This window comes from Kogia breviceps, chromosome 1 (genome assembly GCF_026419965.1).
Source record: "Kogia breviceps isolate mKogBre1 chromosome 1, mKogBre1 haplotype 1, whole genome shotgun sequence".
Classification (NCBI taxonomy): Eukaryota; Metazoa; Chordata; class Mammalia; order Artiodactyla; family Physeteridae; genus Kogia; species Kogia breviceps.
In genome coordinates, this window is record NC_081310.1 from 170,325,220 (window position 1) to 170,345,628 (window position 20,409).

The 20,409-nt window shown below is 53.2% G+C and overlaps 2 protein-coding genes across 2 annotated transcripts in view; both read left to right on the forward strand.

Annotated features, from left to right (window-relative positions):
* Positions 1-20,409, forward strand: part of BMP8B (bone morphogenetic protein 8b) — a 32,410-nt gene that overhangs the window by 1,190 nt on the left and 10,811 nt on the right. Inside the window, exons 2-3 of the mRNA XM_059044138.2 lie at positions 15,217-15,406; positions 15,846-15,994. Of these exons, the coding sequence (XP_058900121.1) occupies positions 15,217-15,406; positions 15,846-15,994 (339 nt within the window). The remainder of the gene's footprint in view (positions 1-15,216; positions 15,407-15,845; positions 15,995-20,409) is intronic.
* On the forward strand, positions 17,434-19,478 carry LOC131765584 (succinyl-CoA:3-ketoacid coenzyme A transferase 2, mitochondrial). Its single transcript, XM_067020554.1, is given in 5 exon segments — positions 17,434-18,222; positions 18,224-18,626; positions 18,629-18,862; positions 18,865-19,066; positions 19,355-19,478. Coding segments are annotated over 5 exon segments (1,752 nt in total).

Sequence of the window (20,409 nt, forward strand, 5' to 3'; positions counted from 1 at the left end):
GTGCTTTGCCTCCTGTCTGTGGCCAGTGAGGGGCAGGAGTCTGGGCTGAGGCAGACACTAGGCTGGACCTGGGGACCCAAGGACTACAGCTCAGCCCCAGGTGAGGAGAGCTGTGGGACCCAGAGCAGGGAGAGGACCCTTGCCATGGTCACCAGCCTCCCTTCAGCTACAGCACCGCTCTTAAGCCTCCCAACAACCCTGTTAGCGACATGACATTCATCCCCATCTGCCAGACGAGGACAGTGAGGCTCAGAGAGGCAGTGTCTTGCTCAGGACAACGTGGCCTCTATGTGGCCAAGCCAGGACAGGCCCAGGTTGTTTGGCCCTCCATCCAGTGCTCGAGGAGGTGACATTTCTGTGTCAGGAGGGCAGGCTTTCAAGGTGGAGAGAGCTTTCCGAGGGATTTCGGCAGAGGAACCCAGGGGTCAGAGTGACAGTAAGTTTTGTGGGTCTTCAGCCATTTGCCTCAAGGAGGCCCGTACCCCCCAAACCAGAGCTCGTGATGGGCTCAGGTGGGGGAGCGAGCAGCAGCAGCCGTTAACCTCTGCTGAGAGCCCAGTGCCGGGCACAGGACTTGGGCTGGCGGGTTCTAGATGCCGCCTTCCTGGTTAGAGGGCAGGGGTGGGGACTTGGGACAGAGGCAACCACATGTGGAACTGAGGCTGGAGCTCTGTGCTGGGGGCAAGCTGACCCCGGGCTCAGGACTAAGAAGAGCTGTGGATGCAGTCACCCTGAGAATGCCTCCAGGGGAGCCGTCCACCTGAGTGAGTCACCGCCTAGCCCATGTCCCTCTTCCCCCAGCATCCCCTGGGGCAAGGGTGCACAGCCCTGGTGGGAGCTGCTGCTGTGAGCCGAGCAGCACCCTGAGCTCAGGAGGAGCTGGTTGCCCTCCTGCTTCTGCTCTGTGATCTTAGGGAAGTCCCTTGCCCTCCCTGAGCCTCAGATCTCTCCTGGTAGAATGGGGCTCCCAGTCATCTATCCTCAGAGTTGTTGTGTGATAGGCTGACAGAGGGGGAGGGCCAGAAAGTCAACCCCCTTTTTAGGGTGAACCTGGCCCTGGTCAGTGCTGATACCAGACCCTCTCCCAGCTGCTGCTCAGCTTTGGTGTGGATGTGATGGAAATGTCCCCACATGTCTTATAGACATGTGAGACCCAGAAACAGATTTTTAAAGTCAACCAAAGGTGTTTCTGTTTTTGAATAAAAACTAGCACTTGAAGTTCCATAGTCCTATAAATACTCATTTCATCATGCAGCAACTTGTGAAGCTGTTTTACCAGCCTCATTTCATGGGCTCAGAGAGGTTAAATAACCAACCCAGGGCCACACAGCACGTCCATGGCATCATCCAGGCTGTGGATTCCAAATCCCAGTTTCTTCCCACACCATCTCTGTGGGTTTCATGAAGATCTAAGGCCTCTGACGCTGTGGATTAACAAGCAGATCTTTGTTCAGTGGAAGCCTGGCCTGTGGGCAGTCCAGCCAGCTGTCTGAGGGCCTTCTTTATTCTCACGTACTGATTGCACTAGTAAAACTCCTTCAGTTCGAGTAGTTTTAACTGGTAATTACCTAGGCTGATGTGGGGGATTAGGACCTACCAGGATTGTTTCCTCCTTTGGACGCCCCGGCTCCAGGCCCCTGAAGGTCAGCGGCCCCTGAACCACCGTGGAGTCTAATAGCAGAGTCGCTGTGGCATCAGCGCCCACGCCGAGGCACCCACACCCGTTGGCTCTGCTACTGGCCTCATCAGCTCCTGAGAAGCCAGCCGGGCTTGGTGCTTGCCAGGCCCCTGACCATCAGTGGCACCTGTAGGACCCAGAGGCCTGAGCCTGCCGTCCAGGGGTCAGGCCTCTGCTTTTGAGCAGATGCTTTAGGAGCCGTGTCGTGACTGACAGGGCCTGTGTTGGGGGCCAGGGCTGTGGTCAGAGCTGGGTCCTGCCTGGCCTGCCTGTCGATCTCCGCCTGTGGACTCTTGGCTCCCCTTGGCCAGGACACAGTGACGGGGCCGGTGCCCTCGAGGAGCAGACGGAGGCTGTCCCTGGTGCCGCCTGAGCTCAGGGGAGGAGGCCCTGATCTGGGAGGCAGCGCCCAGGTTCTTGTCCCTCCTGGGCCTGCCGTGGACTCCTGCACGTCCCGAGCCACATCCCTTCCCTTCTCTGGGCCTCTGCTTTCCTGTCCAGTCCACAGCGATGGTGTCAGAAAAACGCGGTGCCTCCCAGCTCTGGCCCTGTGGCTCCTCGGAGGCAGCTTCTCACACCACCACCCATCCCTCCGCCCAGCTCGGTGTGACTGGCTGGACCCCCGAGGGCCTCAGCCGGCCCAGCCAGCCCTGCGGGAGGAATGAGGCAGGAGAGACCACCTCTGCATGTTCCTCCCGAGCCGTTCTCCGCCTCCTGTCCTTGGAGCACCAGGTGCCCATGCTCCAGAGTGAGAAACTGAGGCACAGACAGCACTGCAGGCAGAAGTGTAGTCAGAAATGGATGGGCCATCCTCACTTTTGTGCTGACCCTTGCCTGGACTGGACTCATTCACTCGCGTGATCCTGGGTGGCTGAGGACAGGGGTGGCGATGAGCTGAGGCTGTTGGATTCGGGAGACGCAGGGCTCAGTGCGAGCGAGGGACCTGGCCCGGGTCCTGCTCAGCCCCCTGACCTTCACCTCCGTGAACCCCAGGGTCACTTTCTTTGGTTCTTTAGTAGGCAGTTCTTGCATATTTTCCTGAATTCACTCCACAAGTAGTCATGTAGTACCTGCTCTGTGCCAGGCTCCGTTCTAGTTCCTGGAATATAACAGGGAATGAAACTAAGTCCCCCCTTGTGGAGCTGACCTTCCAGTGGGAGAGAGACAGATAACAGTACATCAGCCACAAGGTGATTGTCATGTGGTCTAGACAGTGACGCCTCTCTCTGGAAACGGGGGAGTGGATGGACAGTGGGAGGGCAGGCAGGACTGGGCTGGGGGTTCTGACCTGGGACTCAACAGAATTTGCATCTTGACTCCACCCACTTCTCAGTGTGATCAGGATTTTCAGTCCACCTCTAGGAACCTCAGTCTTCTCCTCTGTAAAATGGAGATACTCACAGTACCCACCCTAGGGGCTGTTCAGGGATTGTGTGAGATGACACCCAGTGATGACCACATGCCCAGAACCTCCACGTCTGTCCTTTCATTTCATCTCACAATTACTGTCACATCTTTGTTTAAAAAGAGGACAGTGAGGTTCAGGGTAGTTTGGTGGTTTTCCCAAGGTACGCAGCAGGTTGTCTCCCTGCCTGCACATCCTTTGCTCTTGTCCTACACAGAAGTGGCCTCTCCCCCTGGCCCAGGGCCCACCATTACGTGCAGTACGTGCTGCTGAGTCGGACTGTATTAAATGTGAGCGTGTGTTGTAAACTAGGAATGTGATTTTCAAAATATCTTGGTTTTAGGATTTATAGAACTGATGCATATTCATTGTAGAAAATTCGTACTGTATAGATTCATTATAGAATTTCATTATAGAAAATTCAGACCATATGTCTAGACACATATAATATGGAAGCTCCTAGTAACCCTCTGTCTACCTCAGGGAGAACCAATGTTTAATCCTTTAGCTTAGCCCTTCCCCAGCAACCAGCCCTGATATTTTATCAATTTGTGTTATTCTTTTTTACAAGGTGGAATCTAAATGCCCACTGTTTTGCCATTTTGTCTTTCACTTAACAATAAATCCTTTATCCGTCTTGAAAGTCGACTATTAAGTGACCACATTATTTTTCTTTTTATCTATCTACCTTTTATTCATTTATTTTTATTTCAATTTTATTGAAGTATAATTGACATAAAATTGTAAGTTATTTAAAGTGTACATTAGGATGATTTGCTATACGTCTACATATAACATTCCCCCCATCTAGTTAATTAACACATTCATCACTTCACATATGTATTCTTTTGTGTGTGTGAGAACATTTAATTTCTACTCTTTTAGCAAATTTCAAAATTATATAATAGTTGCCATGTTTTACATTAGCTCCTCAGACCTTATTCAACTTACGGCTGAAAGTTTGTACCCTGTTACCAACCTCTCCCTATTTCCCCCACCCCCAGCTCCTGGCAACCACTTTTCTACTCTTCTGACTTTTTAACGTTTTAAAATCCACATATAAGTGATATCATGAAGTATTTGTCTTTCTCTGGCTTACTTCACTTAGCATAATACCTTCAAGTTTCATCCATGTTGTCGTAAATGGAAGGATTTCCTTCTTTCTCATAGTTGAATAGCATTCCCGTGTGTGTGTGCGCGCGCGCATGTGCCTTATCTTCTTTATCTATTCATCTGTAGATGGACACTGAGGTTATTTCCACATCTCGGCTGTTGTGAATAATGCTGCAATGAACATGGGAATACAGATATCTTTTTTTAAATTGAGATATAACTGACATATAATATTATATCAGTTTCAGGTGTGCAACATAATGATTCAATACTTGTACATAGTGCAAAATGACCACTACCATACTTACACTTTTTTCTCTTTGATATCCTGTTTCTATTTCTTTTGGATATACATCCAGAAGTGGGATTGCCGGATCATATGGTGGTTCTATTTTTAATTTTTTGAGGAACCTCCATATTATTTTCCACAGTGGCTGCACCAATTTACATTCCCACTAACAGTGCACAAGAGTTCCCATTTTCCCACATTCGCACAAATACTTGTTATAGCTTGTCTTTTAGATAATAGCCATTCTAACAAGTGTGAGGTGATAGCTCATTGTGGTTTTGGTTTGCATTTCCCCGATGATTAGTGATGTAGAGCACCTTTTCATGTACCTGTTGGACATTTGTATGTCTTTTTCGGAAAAATGTCTATTCAGTTCCTCTGCTCATTTTAAAAATTGGATTGTTTGTTGTTTTGCTATTGAGTTGTATGTGTTCTTTATATATTTTGGATATTAACCCTTTATCAGAAATGTGGTTTGCAAATATTTTCTCCCATTCAGTAGGTTGCGTTTTCATTTTGTTGATGGTTTCCAAAGGTATTGCTCTTTCCAAGAGTTGAAGGTGGGTCTCTTTTCTCCAAAACCCTGTTTGGCCATCAGAGTGGTGTGCCCTATGAATCCCTGATGACTGGCTACTCCTCTCTGCCCCCATCTTCCCAGTCTTTTCTCACCCTTCTGAGGTAAATGACCACTATTGCCCCTAGGTGACAGGGGAGAAGTCTAGTCTCAAAGAGTATAAGTGACTGGCCCAAGGTCCTGGGTACCCAGATCCAAAGGAGCAGATATGAAAACTGGGTCACAGCAGTGAGGAGAGTTGGCCTTGGAAGTTGGAGAGCACAGTGGGGAAAACCAGGTTTTAATTCAGGGTCTGCTACTTGAGATCTGTGAGATTTTGAACAGGTTACTTAAAGTCTCAGCATCTCAGTTTCCTCATGTTTAAAATCAGGATAATAGGGGCTTCCCTGGTGGTGCAGTGGTTGAGAATCCGCCTGCCGATGCAGGAGACACGGGTTCGTGCCCGGGTCCAGGAAGATCCCACATGCCGCGGAGCGGCTGGGCCCGTGAGCCATGGCCGCTGAGCCTGTGCTCCGCAACGGGAGAGGCCACAACAGTGAGAGGCCCGTGTACCACAAAAAAAAAAAAAAAAAAAAAATCAGGATAATAATACCTGTATCGTAGTACAATGGTTATATAGGTTAAGGCATTGAAAAACTTAGCAAGTGCCTGGCACCGCTCAGTAAACAGCAGCCAGAATTATGAGGAAGAGGCTGCTGTGTTTGTCTACCCTCCCGCCCCCATCATTTACTTGGGGACCTGGAGCCGAGTGGTGAGAGCACGGTTCCCCATTCTACCACTTGTTTTTAGTGGATGCTATGGTGCTCCCCAGATATTCTCTTTGGGACTGAGTCACTTGTTGCACCAGCTGCTTGGAGGGTGGGCTGCTGACAGCTTGGTCCTTCTCTCGACATTAATCCACTAGCTTCTTGCTCAAGGTTGGGCACCCTCCTTGAGGGCACCCCACATCTAATGACTGGCTTATTGGGGTATAAATGCCCAGCCCCCTTGCCTCAAGGAGGGACAACTGTGAAGGGCCACCAGCCCAGAGCTCCCCATGCAGATGGGCTGGGCTGGCCCTTTTGTGATTGTGTCAACTGTTCAACTGTGCCCACTCCTGCTCCTTCGTTCCCTGCAAGAACACTCTCCACTAAACCTACCCACTCAGCCTGTTGCCCAGGAAGCCTGACCTAAGATATATTTATATGACTTTTGTGTAAGTTATTTACTGCTCTGTGCCTCAGGTTCCTCATCTGTAAAATGGGAGCGATAATAGTTCCTGCCTCCTAGGATGGCTATGAGCATTAAATGACTTACTCTATGTAAAGGGCCAAAACAGTGCCTGGTAAATGCTCAGTAAATATTAGCCTGGTTTGATTGTTTGTTTGTTTTTATCCCCAGTCCAGCTGGTCAGTGACAAGACCAGAAGTAAAACCCAGTTATTTCCTTTAACTGGTGGCTCTGCCCCCTGAGCAGCAGCCACTCCTTCAGAACAGTCTAGGGCTCTGAATACAGAAAGGGTTCTGGGGAAGCCAAAGGCTGCAAGACCCAGGTATGGAGAAGGTTGGATCCTTCAGTCTGAGGTCATTGCTTCACAAACACTCCTGGGAACCTACTGTGTGCCGTTGCCCTCCCTGGTTATCTTGGTGCCCACTCCAAAGCACAAGCCCCAGCCCAAGCTCCGCTCATTACAGTGGGAAAGATAGGCCCACAGACAACTCAATGTAAATGATTGCAAAGCGGAAGAAATGGCCATTCCCCCCACTCAGATATGAGCATGAAGGTTCAGTGCTGCAGAAGACAGACCAGGTCCCTCTCTCATTTGTGGGGGATGAACAAGGCCAGAAGAGGGGGAGGAATGAATGGCCTCCTGGCTGGGGGACAGAGAAGGCTTTGAAGGAGGTAGCATTGTGCTGGACCTTGAAAGAAGGGTAGAACTTAGTCAGAAGCGGGTGAAAGGAGAAGGTGTCCAGGCAGAGGGGAGACATGGAGGTGAAAAAGCTCTCAGCCTGTCCTTGGAACTCCAGTCCCTCAAGTGAAAATCCACTCATGGCTTCTCCTGCTTGGGATCCTTCTATGTTTGACATTCTAGTCCAGCGGAACCCTGCAGTGTTCCCTTGACATGTCCCCATCCTGATGAGGCTGTGGATGGGGAGAAAGAATGTAGACTTTGGAGACAGACATACCTAGACTCTAATCCCACCTTGGGGGCTTCTGGGTGTGGTCTTGTGCAAATCAGTTAACTTCCTTGATCTTCTGTGTTCTCAGCTATAAAATGGGGTGAAGAATGCCTCTTTCACAGGGTTGCTGTGGTTGCCAGCCTCCACTATAGTTCTCAATGATCACTGCCTCCTGGTTTTCACACCCTTGTGTCCTCCCACACTGGGCCAGCGCTGGTCTATGTGACCAGTAGGATGTGACAATAGGGATGCTGTGTCACTTCCAAGATTAGGTTATAAAAACACTGCAGCTTCCATCTTGGGCTCTACCCGCCACCCCCCAAGATGACTCATTCTGAGGAAAGGTCATGCCGTGAGAGGTCCACATGAGGAGCCTTCTACCCTCAGCCACAAGCGTGAGCTTAGAAGTGGATCTGTTCGTTCCAGTCAAGTCTCCAGAGACCACAGCCCCACCTGACAGCTTGAGTGTCACCTCATGAGAGACCCTGAGACAGAGCCACCCAGCTAAGCACCTGGATTTCTGACCCTCAGAAACCATGTGAAATAATTAGTGTTGGTTGTTTTCAGCTGCTATATTTGGGGGTCACTTGTTACACAGCAATAGATAACTAACACAGTTAGGTAAACATTAACAAAAATGGCCTGTGTAACGTGCCCAGGATGGTGCCTGACATACAGTTCAGTGCTCAAAAAATGGGAGCTGACACATTATTTCCCACGTCTGTGCTTTGCCTCAGATACTTTTCTCCATTTCTGCTTGTCAGAATTCTTCCACCACTCTCAACTATGTTTCCTAGAAAAGTGTTCTCTGACCACTCCTCCCCAAGGCACCTCCACGAGCGCCCTCCACCTTGATCATCTGTATTTCTCTTAGGAATGGAGCTGCTTTCTGCCCGTCTGATTCGGGGGCAGGTCTAGTACCTTTCTCTCCTACCCATCCCCCGGCCCTACTAAGAAACTATGAACAACCTCAGAACAGGGACCAAATCTGACTCTGGGCCTGGACGGGTGGCACATAAGCAGGGCCAGCCTCCCATCTTTTTTTTTATTATTGCTTTTTTTTTTTTTTTTTTTTTTTAATTTGGCCACACCGCACGGCATGTGGGATCTTAGTTCCCTGACCAGGGATGGAACCGACACGCTTTGCATTGGAAGCACAGAGTCTTTTTTTTTTTTTTTTTTTAACATCTTTATTTGAGTATAACTGTTTTACAATAGTGTGTTAGTTTCTCCTTTACAACAAAGTGAATCAGTTATACATATACATATGTTCCCATATCTCTTCCATCTTGCATCACCCTCCCTCCCACCCTCCCTATCCCACCCCTCTAGGTGGTCACAAAGCACAGAGGTGAACTCCCTGTGCTATGTGGCAGCTTCCCACTAGCCATCTAATTTACATTTGGTAGTGTGTATATGTCCCTGCCACTCTCTCACATCGTCACCGCTTACCCTTCCCCCTCCCCATATCCTCAAGTCCATGCTCTAGTAGGTCTGTGTTTTATTCCCGTCCTACCACTAATCTCTTCATGACATTTTTTTTCTTAGATTCCATATATATGTGTTAGCATACAGTATTTGTTTTTCTCCTTCTGACTTACTTCACTCTGTCTGACAGACTCCAGGTCTATCCACCTCATTACAGATAACTCAGTTTCATTTCTTTTTATGGCTGAGTAATATTCCATTGTATATATGTGCCACATCTTCTTTATCCATTCATCTGTTGATGGACACTTAGGTTGCTTCCATGTCCTGGCTTTCGTAAATAGAGCTGCAATAAACATTTTGGTACATGACTCTTTTTGAATTATGGTTTTCTCAGCGTATATGCCTAGTAGTGGGATTGCGGGGTCATATGGTAGTTCTATTTGTAGTTTTTTAAGGAACCTCCATACTGTTCTCCATAGTGGCTGTATCAATTTACATTCCCACCAGCAGTGCAAGAGTGTTCTCTTTTCTCCACACCCTCTCCAGCATTTATTGTTTCTAGAGTTTTTGATGATGGCCAATCTGACCGGTGGAAGCACAGAGTCTTAACCACTGGACCGCCAGGAAGGTCCCTCCAGCCTCCCCATCTTTGCAGATCACCTTGGCCCTTCCCCGGGACCCGAGTCCCCGCAGGGCCCTGCCTGGAGAACAGTGACTTCAGCAGGCCACCTCTCAGGCACCTGTTGATGGAAGAATCTTGCAGAGAGGTGATTCCCCCATACCAGTATTGCCACCCAGAAAGTCCAGGGCCACTCATTTGACATGGGCTCCAAGTCTGCAAGTCCGCATGAAGGGCCCCCAACCTGACACGTGACCCCAAACAAGTCTCTGCCCCTCTGGGCCTCAGTTTCCCATCTATGCAGGGTTGCCCCGAAGGCCTTTCCAGCTCCCACAAAAGAATGTGTCCCCCACCCTCCCTGCCCACTGATGGGGCTCCTCCAGGGCTGAGGCACAGGGCGGGAGGACACCCGCCACTCCTCACGGGCACCCATTCCCCACGGGAGAGAGGGGATGTGTCACCGTGACCACGTCTTTCTGGAAAGCCCCACAGTTCAGGTCTTTCCTGGGTTTGAACTGGAGGAACCGCATCCTTCTTGCTCACATCTCCTTGGATCTATTTTTGGCCTTGGCGGGCTTGATGTGGTGCAGTGGGCAGGTTGTTCCCTTTTAATTTGGGCTCTGAAGCCGGCTGAGGCCTGGACCAGTCATTATAAGCACAGAGCCATTTATGGAAACAGCTCTTGAAAAAGTCAGTAATGAGAACTGACTAAAAATACCCCCAGAAGTGAAGTGGGGGGCCTGCTCTGGGCAGCGCTGAGATTCCTGGGCGGGAGGAAGCCCTGAAGAGGCAGAACCGGGAGGGGATGGATTCTGCAGCTCACTCGGGACCCGCACGGGCCCGCGGAGACCCGGGTGTTTCCTTAGGTCTGAGGGGCCCCTCGGCCTTGTTACCGGCAGGACCAGCCAGACAGGCCCAGCCCATCCGCCTCCGGGGCCCCGAGGGAGCCTGTCCTCCACCTCGGGGGCTGGGACATGAAGGGAGGCGAGTCCCACAGTAAAGTGAGAACATGGGTGTCTTGGGTTGGAAACCCTCGGTGACGTGGAAGCCACTCCCCAACCAGCAGGACGCCCCAGCCCAGGGGCTGCGCTGCTGGATGCTGAGCCGCTGTCCTGGGGACCAGGAGCCCTTGGGATGAGGGGCCGGGCATCCCCTCTCTGGGCCCCCGGGACACGAGGGGCCAGATGAGCAGACTGCTGAGGCCTCCCGTTTCCACCCCACATTGTTCAGTCTCTGTCCTCCAATTGGTCACCGTCCAGAGGGCAGATGAACCAGGGACGGGGACCCCCGGGACAGGGCAAGGGAGAGACCGGCAGGCTGATGTGTGTGGGGTCAGAGGCGGGCAAGGGGGCTTTCACAGCTGGACGGAGAAGAAAGTAGCCTTTATGCTTGGCGGGATGGGGCAACCCCGGAGGAGGGACTCCAGGGGGAGGGTGTTTGCACCAGAAGGCCCAGGAGGCCGTGAGGATGGGCAGGGCCAGCCTGTGTGGGTGAGGGGCAGTGGCTGGACAGCAGAGCCAAGCATAAAACCCTCCCATGGGCCCTGAGGGGCTGGGGAAGGGTTTGAGGGCAGGAAGGACTGTCAGGTCAGAAGATGCCATTCTCTTAATAGCCACACTGGACTGGAGGAAGGGGGTGTCTTTTGAAGTCTTACTTTTTGGTCAGGAACAAGACAGATTTAGGTTGTCCGGGTGGCTCTACGTTTTGTTGAGGGCACAAAAATAGCCAAAGCCGATGCAGGTGTTGGGCGGGTGGCATCTGGAGCTCTAGCCTGAGCTGTGGGTGCAGGGCCTCAGACGTGGTGGTGGAGGCCGCCTCCTCCTGTGGGTCCTCCCCTCAAGCGCGGGATCCGGGGCTGGTTTATCAGGGGCTGGAGGAGAAGGCCGAGGGTCCAGTGAACACTCACTGGGGAATTGTGACTGCTTATTTTTCTGGGGGCTGCATTAAAGTGATCCAGAAAGTAAATTAATTTGCTGCTGCTTCTCCAGACAGAAAAGCTGGTTCAGTGATTGAACATTTTGGGCAGCTTTTTTTTTTTTTTTTTTTTTTTTTTTTTTTTTTTTTTTTTTGCGGTATGCGGGCCTCTCACTGTTGTGGCCTCTCCCGTTGCGGAGCACAGGCTCCAGACGCACAGGCTTAGCGGCCATGGCTCACAGGCTTAGTTGCTCCGCGGCATGTGGGATCTTCCCGGACCAGGGCACGAACCCGTGTCTCCTGCATCGGCAGGCGGATTCTCAACCACTGCGCCACCAGGGAAGCCCTTGGGCAGCTTTTTATAATTTTGTGGAAAATAAACATGTCAAGGTGCCTATGGAGCCAGATATACCTTTGTCTTCTCCCTGCGCCCAATGAAGTGCATTGTGCCTGTCTTTTCATATCTTTGCCAGTGTGTCTTTGGGAGTCTTGGGTCAAAGGATAAATTCGTAGGTAATTTTGCCAGGGTTTTGCAAAAGGATGTTGCCAGATTCCTCTCCAGGGTATTCCTACCAGCACCATGTGAGAATACGCACATCTGCGCTTACCTATTTCCTTCTCACAGGCCATACTGAGCACCCAAGGACAAGCCCCCCTACCCCTTCCAATCCTCTTGAAACCATAATGCTCTGTATTTTACTTACAATAGAAATGACATCCCCTATTTTATTTGTCTTGTTTGTTTCTATTCTGTCTCCCCTTTTAGACTGCAAACACTGTGAAGGCACTGTCTTGTTCTGTCTGTTCACTGCTGAGCTCCAGTGCTCAGAACAGACTCTTACATACCGTAAGAACTGGATAAATTTGTTTGTAAATTGAACTTGATAAATTAGTGAATAAATAAATGAATGATGAGTACACTTATTTAGAAAACAATCACTCAAAATCTCCCCTTCCCCTCCACCCCATGGCCTTGGAGTTGCTGACGTGGCCTTCGGAGGGCATCTCATCTTGGCTGAAAGTTGGGAGATTGCAAGTCAGGCTCATCCCAAACTCCTGTTGAACAGCCATCCCTCTCAGTCCATTGCCTGACTATTTACAAAGTTCTTTCATGGGCTGTGAGGAAAGCTGGGTGTCTCCTCATTTCCGGTTCACACAGGAGAAAACCAGGCCCAGAGGGGATTTCCATACCTGGTTAGTGCAGGGACAGGCCTGCAGCGAGGCCCTGACTGCTGGCCAGAACCTTCCGGGCTGCCCTAATCTGCCTTTCTGGCTAAAGCAGGCTCGGTCTGCACAGTTAACAAGGGGGAAATAGAGGTGCCAGAAAATGCTTTCCCAGAACACCAGCTTTTTTTTTTTTTTTTTTTTTTTGCGGTACGCGGGCCTCTCACTGTTGTGGCCTCTCCCGTTGCGGAGCACAGGCTCCGGACGCGCAGGCTCAGCGGCCATGGCTCACGGGCCCAGCCGCTCCGCGGCATGTGGGATCTTCCCGGACCAGGGCACGAACCCGTGTCCCCTGCATCGGCAGGCGGATTCTCAACCACTGCGCCACCAGGGAAGCCCAGAACACCAGCTTTTGAGAACTCTCTCTCCTAACTCAAAGCCACAGGCACTGAAAAACCTACAGATCCACAGGTGGCCTCGCCCTACCCTCCCCATTGACTGTCAGATAAAGGAGTTACTCTCTTTACCCAGTTCCACGCTCAGGACATTTCACCAATTTCTGATGAAAATCATTTTCCTAAAAATGTCCCACCTCTAGTGCTTGCCTGGAACTGCTGGGGTGGGCAGTTTCCTGTGCTGGAACTATTGCGGGGGTGGGGGGACGTGGGCATCGATTTTACAAACCCACAGGATGGAAGTTTGGAACTGGGGTCAGCCCAGGTGAACAGGCCTCTCTTGACCCAGCACACGCGGGCCCCCAGCTCAGCAAGGGTGGGAGGCACAGAGTTCGGTGCCCACAGGAGCTGGCAGGTTTGTGGTTGTTCCCTCAGTCCTGGATCCAACATGAATGAGTCAGTATCAGGCCTGCAGACAGAGGTTCCCAGTGACCCACCAAGGGTCACCCACTGTGCCTTGGGGGCAGATATACTTAAGAATGCTTTGAGAGGGGTCGGGTTCCGGGCATGGCTGAGTGACCCCTCCTTATTCTCGGGGCCACACCCTGTGACAGCCAACAGCCTGGACCTATTTCATCCTGCAGATCAGGGATGCTTACACAGCCATGTAACCGAGGTGGTCTCTGCAGTTACCGAATCCACAGAAATTGTCCCTAAAGCTCTGTGTGTGAGTGTGTAGGGAGGAGGGGACTCTTGTGGTGATATTCATGGCGAGGATCACTAGGCAAAGGTCCAGAACCCTGCCCTCCGTGCCCTGCCTGTATGGGAGGACCCGGATCCTCCTGTGTCACGCTGCCCCTGGAACAGCCTGGCTCGTGGCTGGGCATTTACTGCGGGTCCAGCACCCTGTCAGACAATGGAGGTTCTATTTCCTCTCCTCCCTGGTCAGGGGATAAAACGCCCATCTCCTGCCCAAACATGTGTCCACTGGCCCCGCCCAGCACAGCTGTTTGCCCATCCATCACCGGACCAGGTCTCCACCGCAAGGACAGGAAGTGCTCCCACATCCGCCCCTGCCACCAGCCTGGTGACTTGTGGTCTCTGAGTCCAGTAGCCAGAGAGAATTTTTAAAAAGACTCACAGACATGTAATTAAAATCTCAGTGTTGGTTTTGGGGGAAGGCTCTGGGAGGCTCCCGCCCCTGCTTTGCGGAAACACAGATTTTTAGTGTTTGAAAGTGACAGGAGGCTAAAGTGAGATGCTCTAAATATACTGTCCTGGGCATTTCCGGGCAGCTGGGGAAATATGGGGTTTATTCTGCTCCTGTGGTCTCTTGCCCAGACTGTTAGAGCAGCCCTGCCACTGGCCTGCCTTGGGTCCCCTCCAACCGGGGCTTTACCCTCGCCTCCACACATAGCTTCCACTCTACCCTTAAACCACACTCCCTTGCTGCCCAGAGCCCTGACCCCCTCCCCCCACTGGTCAGAGCACAGCCCACGCTCCGAGGCCAGAATTCCAGCTCTCCGCAGTCAGGCCACAGCCAGACTTATGCCCTGAGCCGCACATTGAGGGATGGTGGGCGGCCCCAGCACCTCACATCTGTGCAGGACCTCTGCCTAGAATGTCTTCTCCCCCACCTTATCCACCTACCAAGACTCAGTCTCATCCTTCAAGGCCAGTTCATGTGTCACCTCCTCCGGGAAGCCTGCTCAGATCATGCCATGGGACCCTGCAGCTTCCCCGGCACTTGACCCAGCATCTCCAGGAGCTGTCATCTTACCTCGCCTCTTCCTGGTTCTTTCCATGTCTCCCTCTGGCCCCCCTTCTTGCTTCCCCTTGTTCCAAAAAGGGTCCTGCCATCCTTTCACCCTTTGCTGGGTTTTATGGCTGTTGTTTTCCCTGCCGGTGCTGTCATTCCTCGGCTCTAGGCCTTTGCTCAGGCTGGACCCTGCCTCTGCAGCGTCCTTCTCCCTTGACATCATGGCAACTTCACTCTCACCCCTCAAGGCCCAGCTCCAAAGCCCTCTCTCCCCTCAACTCCCATCCACATACGGGCTGACTCCGGGAGCCCCATCCTGCTCAAGTGCACTCAGCTATGTCCCTGCTGCCACCGTGACCCTTTTCTGCCTTGGGTCTGATGTCCATCTCCCCAGAGGAGGGACCTGTCCTGTGCCCCATCTGTGGGTCCCAGAGCCAGCAGGGTGCTGAGCGGGGCAGGCTGGGTTTGGGGCTTGCAGGCCAGACATGGACACTGCCCTTGTGGCACCACCGTGTGCCAGGTGCCGTGCCAGGCGCCTCACGACACAGCTCCCGGAGCCCTCTCGGCACCCAGAAGGCAGAGCTGGGACAAGCCTGTTCTCGAGGAGGGAGCGGTCCCACGCAGACTGCCCAGGCCGCCCGATCCCACCCGGCCCTGCCCACCCCGGAGCCCGAGCTGGAACCAGAAGTGACCGCCAGGCCCACTTTGTCTTGCAGTGGAGCGGGACCGCACCCTGGGCCACCAGGAGCCCCAGTGGAAGGAGTTCCGCTTTGACCTGACCCAGCTCCCGGCGGGGGAGGCCGTCACGGCCGCGGAGTTCCGGATTTACAAGCTGCCCAGCACCCACCTGCTCAACTGGACCCTCCACATCAGCATGTTCGAGGTGGTCCTGCAGCAGTCCAACAGGTGCCTGCCCTGCGCCCCGCGGGCCCGCTCAAGCCTCTGTCAGAGGGTCCGGCCCAGCCCTGGGTGCCGGGGGGGACATTTCCCAGAGGACAGAAGGGGAGCTTCCTGGGCAGTCCGCCCTCAGAGAAGAAAGATCGTTGGCCCAAGGCCTTGTGTCACCGTGGGGAGAGGCCCAGCATCAGTCCTGGATTCAAGTCCCTATCCTACTGTCCTAGCTGTGGGACCATGGACAGGTCACTGAGCTCCTGAGCCTCAGTTTCCGCATCTGTACACGGGCACAGTAACACCTTTGTACGGTAGACGCAGTGAGAAAAGGCATGTAGGCACCCAGGTCAGAGCCAGGCGGGGTAGATGCCCCACTAATGGTCCCCCAGGAGGGCACTAGAAACACAGAGGTAGCTGTGCGGGCCCTCGGTTAATTGTTCTTTCGTGTCCACAGGGAGTCTGACTTGTTCTTTTTGGATCTTCAGACGCTCCGATCTGGGGACGAGGGCTGGCTGGTGTTGGACGTGACAGCAGCCAGTGACCGCTGGCTCTTGAACCTCAACAAGGACCTGGGACTCCGCCTCTATGTGGAAACAGATGATGGTAAGACTCGGGTCAGCAGCGAACCTTCCCCTGGGGGCTCCTCCGAGGAAGCTGCTGGCGGCAGGCACAGCTGGAGGCCCTCACGTGGCCCTGGAGGCCTGACCTTGTCCACCTGTGCCGCTCGGGGGTTCCTCCACCCCTCCACGGGGGTTCAGTGGGTAGAGAGTGAGGTTCCCACAGTTCGGGACAGCAGGAGACCCCCTACCAGCCGAGAGTCCCTCCTCTCCTTCTGCAGGACCAACAGTTGTGTTGCTCAGAGTGAGTGCATGTCTTCCCTCCCCAAGAAATGGGAGATTCTTTCTACTCTACGGAGCTGCCTTTTGCACCAGGAGTTTCCGTCCTGGGCTGGGCGAGGGGAAGCGCTCACACCCTCAGGCTCTGTGGCAGAGGCCTGGCTGTGAATCCCGGCTCGGCAGCCTTCTAACTCGGTGGCCTTGGCAGGTTACTTACCTTTCTAAGCCTCGGTTTCCTCATCTGTAGAACGAGGATTCACACCTTCGTTCATTTAGCAGGTGTTTGGGGGAGAGCCTCCTGGTGGGCCCAGGGTCGGTGTGTCTGCGGTACAGCGGGGGCCGCCATGGCTGGAGCACAGGGGGCTCGGCAACGACTGAGGAGGCTGAGAGAAGTGGGTAGAATAGTAACTCTGAAATAAATGTCATCTTATCGAATCGCAGTGGAGGAGGACAGGATCTGTAAAACAGCCCTCTGAGACACTCCCCTTCAAGGGGGTGTAGCATCTCTCCCCCTCCTTCAGTGTGGGCTACACTTACAGACTCGCTTCCCAAAGTATGCCGTGGGCTGGGGCAGTACCCTTGCAGGGACAACCTGAGCGGCAGCCCTCAGCCGGGTGCTCAGGCTCCCGTGAGCACGTCATGTGGCTCCCAGACACCCTTGATCTGACGGGGTGGGAACAGCACTTCACCTCCATGGGCTTTGTCCCCAAACCCCGGAACCCCAGTCTCACCATGAGAAAAACATCAGACAACCTGAAACTGAAGGACATTCTACAGAACACCTGACCAGTACTTCTCAAAACTGCCAAGGTCATCAAAAAACACGGGAAGTCTGAGAAATTGTAACAACCCAGAGGTGCCTAAGGAGCTGTGATGACTATATGCCAACGTGGCACTCTGGAAAAAAGACACTGGAGAAAACTAGTGAAATCTGAGTAGATCGTGATGTTTCGTACATAATAAGATACCAATATTGGTTGATTAGTTGTGACAAATGTGGTTCCAGGACAGTACGTGCTGGGGACACAGGTGTGGGAACCGCTGACGTGGAGGTGGATCTGGGGACTGGGGGACGGGAGTAGCGCGCCGGGGAGGAAGGGAGACGATGGAGAGGAAGGAGACGGCGCCCAGGCTTCCCGAGGGACGTCGCCTCGGGGTCTCCGTGCGCCAGTCCCCGGATCCCTCCAGTCCCGCCTGACGGTCCGGATGGGTCCCGCCTCCCGCCTTCGCGGCCGAGGAAGCTCGGCGCCTCGGGCCCTCGGAGCGCGGAGACGGAGCGGGGCGGCGGGGAGCCAGCCGGGTGGGCGCGTCACCGCCGGGAGCCCCCTGCACTGTGACGCGCGCGCGGGGCGCCCACGGCCGCCGCCTGTCCCCGCTGGGCCCGGAGCCAGAGCCCCAGCCGGAGCGGAGCGGACGAAGGCAGCCCTGCGGCTCCTGGAGTCTGCGCTCGGGCGCCGGGTCCCCACCGGCCGCTCGGTGTCCGCGCTGGCGACGGGAGGTGTGTGCGGCTTCGCCAGCAGCGCCCGCGCGCGTGCCAAGTCCTACGCGGACCCCGTGGAGGCCGTGAGAGACAGCCCGGACGGCGCGAGGATCATGGTCCGGGGCTTCGGCCTCTGCGCGATCCCGGAGAACCTGATAGGGGCGCTGCTCAAGACCCGCGTGAAGGACTTGACCGTAGTCAGCAGCAACGTCGGGGAGGGGAACTTCTGGCTCGGCCTTTTCCTGGGGATCAAGCAGATCACCCGCATCGTCTGCTCATACTTGGGGGAGAACTCGCTCTGCGAGCACCGGTACCTGGCGGGCGAGCTGGAGCTGGAGATCACGCCCAAGGGCACCCTGGCGGAGCGCATCCGCGCGGGGGGCGCCGGCGTGCCCGCCTTCCACACCCTCACGGCCTACGGGACCCTGGCCCAGGAGGGAGGCGCACCCAGGAAGTACTTAGAGGACGGCCACATCGCCATCCTGCGTCAGCCCAGGGAGGTGAGGGAGTTCCACGGGACAGCACTACCTTCTGGAGCACGACGTCACGGCCGATTTTGCTTTGGTGAAAGGGTGGAAGGCCGACCGGGCAGGAAACGTCATCTTCAGGGCCAGCGCCAGGAACTTCAACGTGCCCATGTGCAAAACTGCGAGAACCTCAGTGGTGGAGATTGAAGAAATTGTGGACCTGGGGCCGTTTGCCCCAGAGGACATCCATGTTCCTAACATTTACTTAGATCGAGGAATACAGGGGGGAAAATATGAGAAAAGAAATGAGAGTTTAACGATCCGGAAAGAGGATGATGAAATATGCAAGTCTGCAGATAGTATAAGGACACGGAGCATCAACCAGGCAGCTCTTGAATTTGAGGACGGCCTGTATGCCAGTGTGGGCATAGGAATCCCTCTTCTGGCCACCAGGACATCAGCCCCAGGATAACCGTTCATCTTCACAGTGAAAATGGAATCTTGGACTTGGGTCTGTTTCCACTGAAAGAGGAGGTGGACGCAGATCTCAACAATGTGGGCAAGCAAACAGTCACCCTTCTTCCTGGGGGCTGCTTTTTCTCCAGCGATGAATCATTTGCCATGATTCCAGGGGGACGCATCGACCTAACCTTGCTGGGAGCCATGCAGGTTTCCAAACATGGTGACCTGGCAACTGGATGATACCTGGCAAGAAGGTGAAAGGAATGGGGGTTGTGATGGCTCTGGTGTCCAGTACCGAGACCAGAGTGATGGTCACCATGGAGCATTGCACCAAGGCTAATGAACCCAAAATCTTGGAGAAATGCACCAGACTGTTGACTGGGGATCGGTGTGTGGACTGAATCATCACCGAGAAGACCGTGTTTGACATGCACAGGAAGAGAGGACTGGGCTTCCCTGGTGGTGCAGTGGTTGAGAATGCGCTTGCGAATGCAGAGGACACGGGTTCGAGCCCTGGTCCGGGAAGATCCCACATGCAGCAGAGCAACTAAGCCCATGCGCCACAACTACCGAGCCTGTGCTGTAGAGCCCACAAGCCACAACTACTGAGCCCACACGCCGCAACGAAGAGTAGACCACACTCGCCGCAACTAGAGAAAAGCCTGCCCCAACATAGCCAAAAATTAATTAATTAATTAATTAATTTTAAAAAAAAGAGAGAGAGAGGACTGACCCTGATCGAGCTCTGGGGTGACCTGACGGCAGAGGACATCGAAAAGAGCACGGGGTGCACCGTTGCCATCTCCCCGAATCTCAGACCCATGCAGCAGGTCGAAACCTAGCCAGAAAGTGTACCTTGGTCCCAGAGCGTGTGCTTCTCCCTTTAACTTCCTGGACTGCATCCTGAGAAAGCCAAAATCACATTTCTACATTTCACCAGCATCTGGCTGGCTTTCTCCTGCCGTCCCAGACTGGCTGCCACTGGATAGGCTTTGTTCTCTCAAGAGGGACATGCCTTTAATTAAAAACAAAAGGAAAACAGAGGCACTGACCTTATACGTCCTGTGAGTTCTGAGAAAGGTCTGCTCCAATCACCCTCCTCCCTCTCTGTGATATTTACATTAAATTCTATGCAGCTTGAGATGATCCCATGGGAAAGGTTTCACTGAAGTGCCTGCTCTTGTGAATGAATCATGAAATGTAGGGAAAAGTGATGGGGGAGGAACAACTCCACCCAGAGTCTGCGGAAGGCACCGTTTTAGTGTACTGGAACAAGGAAAACGTACACACATAAATGTGAATTTGTAACCGGGAGAAGTGCTGTCTAAATGAAAGATTTTTTCCTTTGGCCCAATTGACTTTCCTTCTGGGGCCTTTCATTTTGTCGCTCAGTTTTGTTTCCTTGTAGCCTCACCTCCTCTGCCTCTCACATTTCTCCTCCTTGTAGCTAAATAGATGTTTCTAGAAGGGAAGCAAGACTGTCCAGGGGGCCAGTAAACTGGTGATAGGGGCAACTGAAGGGGCAGAGACTGGTGCCGACATTCCACCAGGAAGTCTCCTCTGTGAATAAACAGCTCGCCTGTGTGTGGCCAAAGACTGCGGCTTAGGGTGGGAGGAGTTCTAGAAACCCGGACGATGAACTTAGATGGGTTTTCTCTTCTTAAATCATAGTGTTCCTGTGTCATCCAGATCAGACACTTACACCCTTCTTTGTTACGGAGCCTAAACCAGCCTCTTGTTCATACTGCCTTGAAACTCATGAGGGGCAGTGAG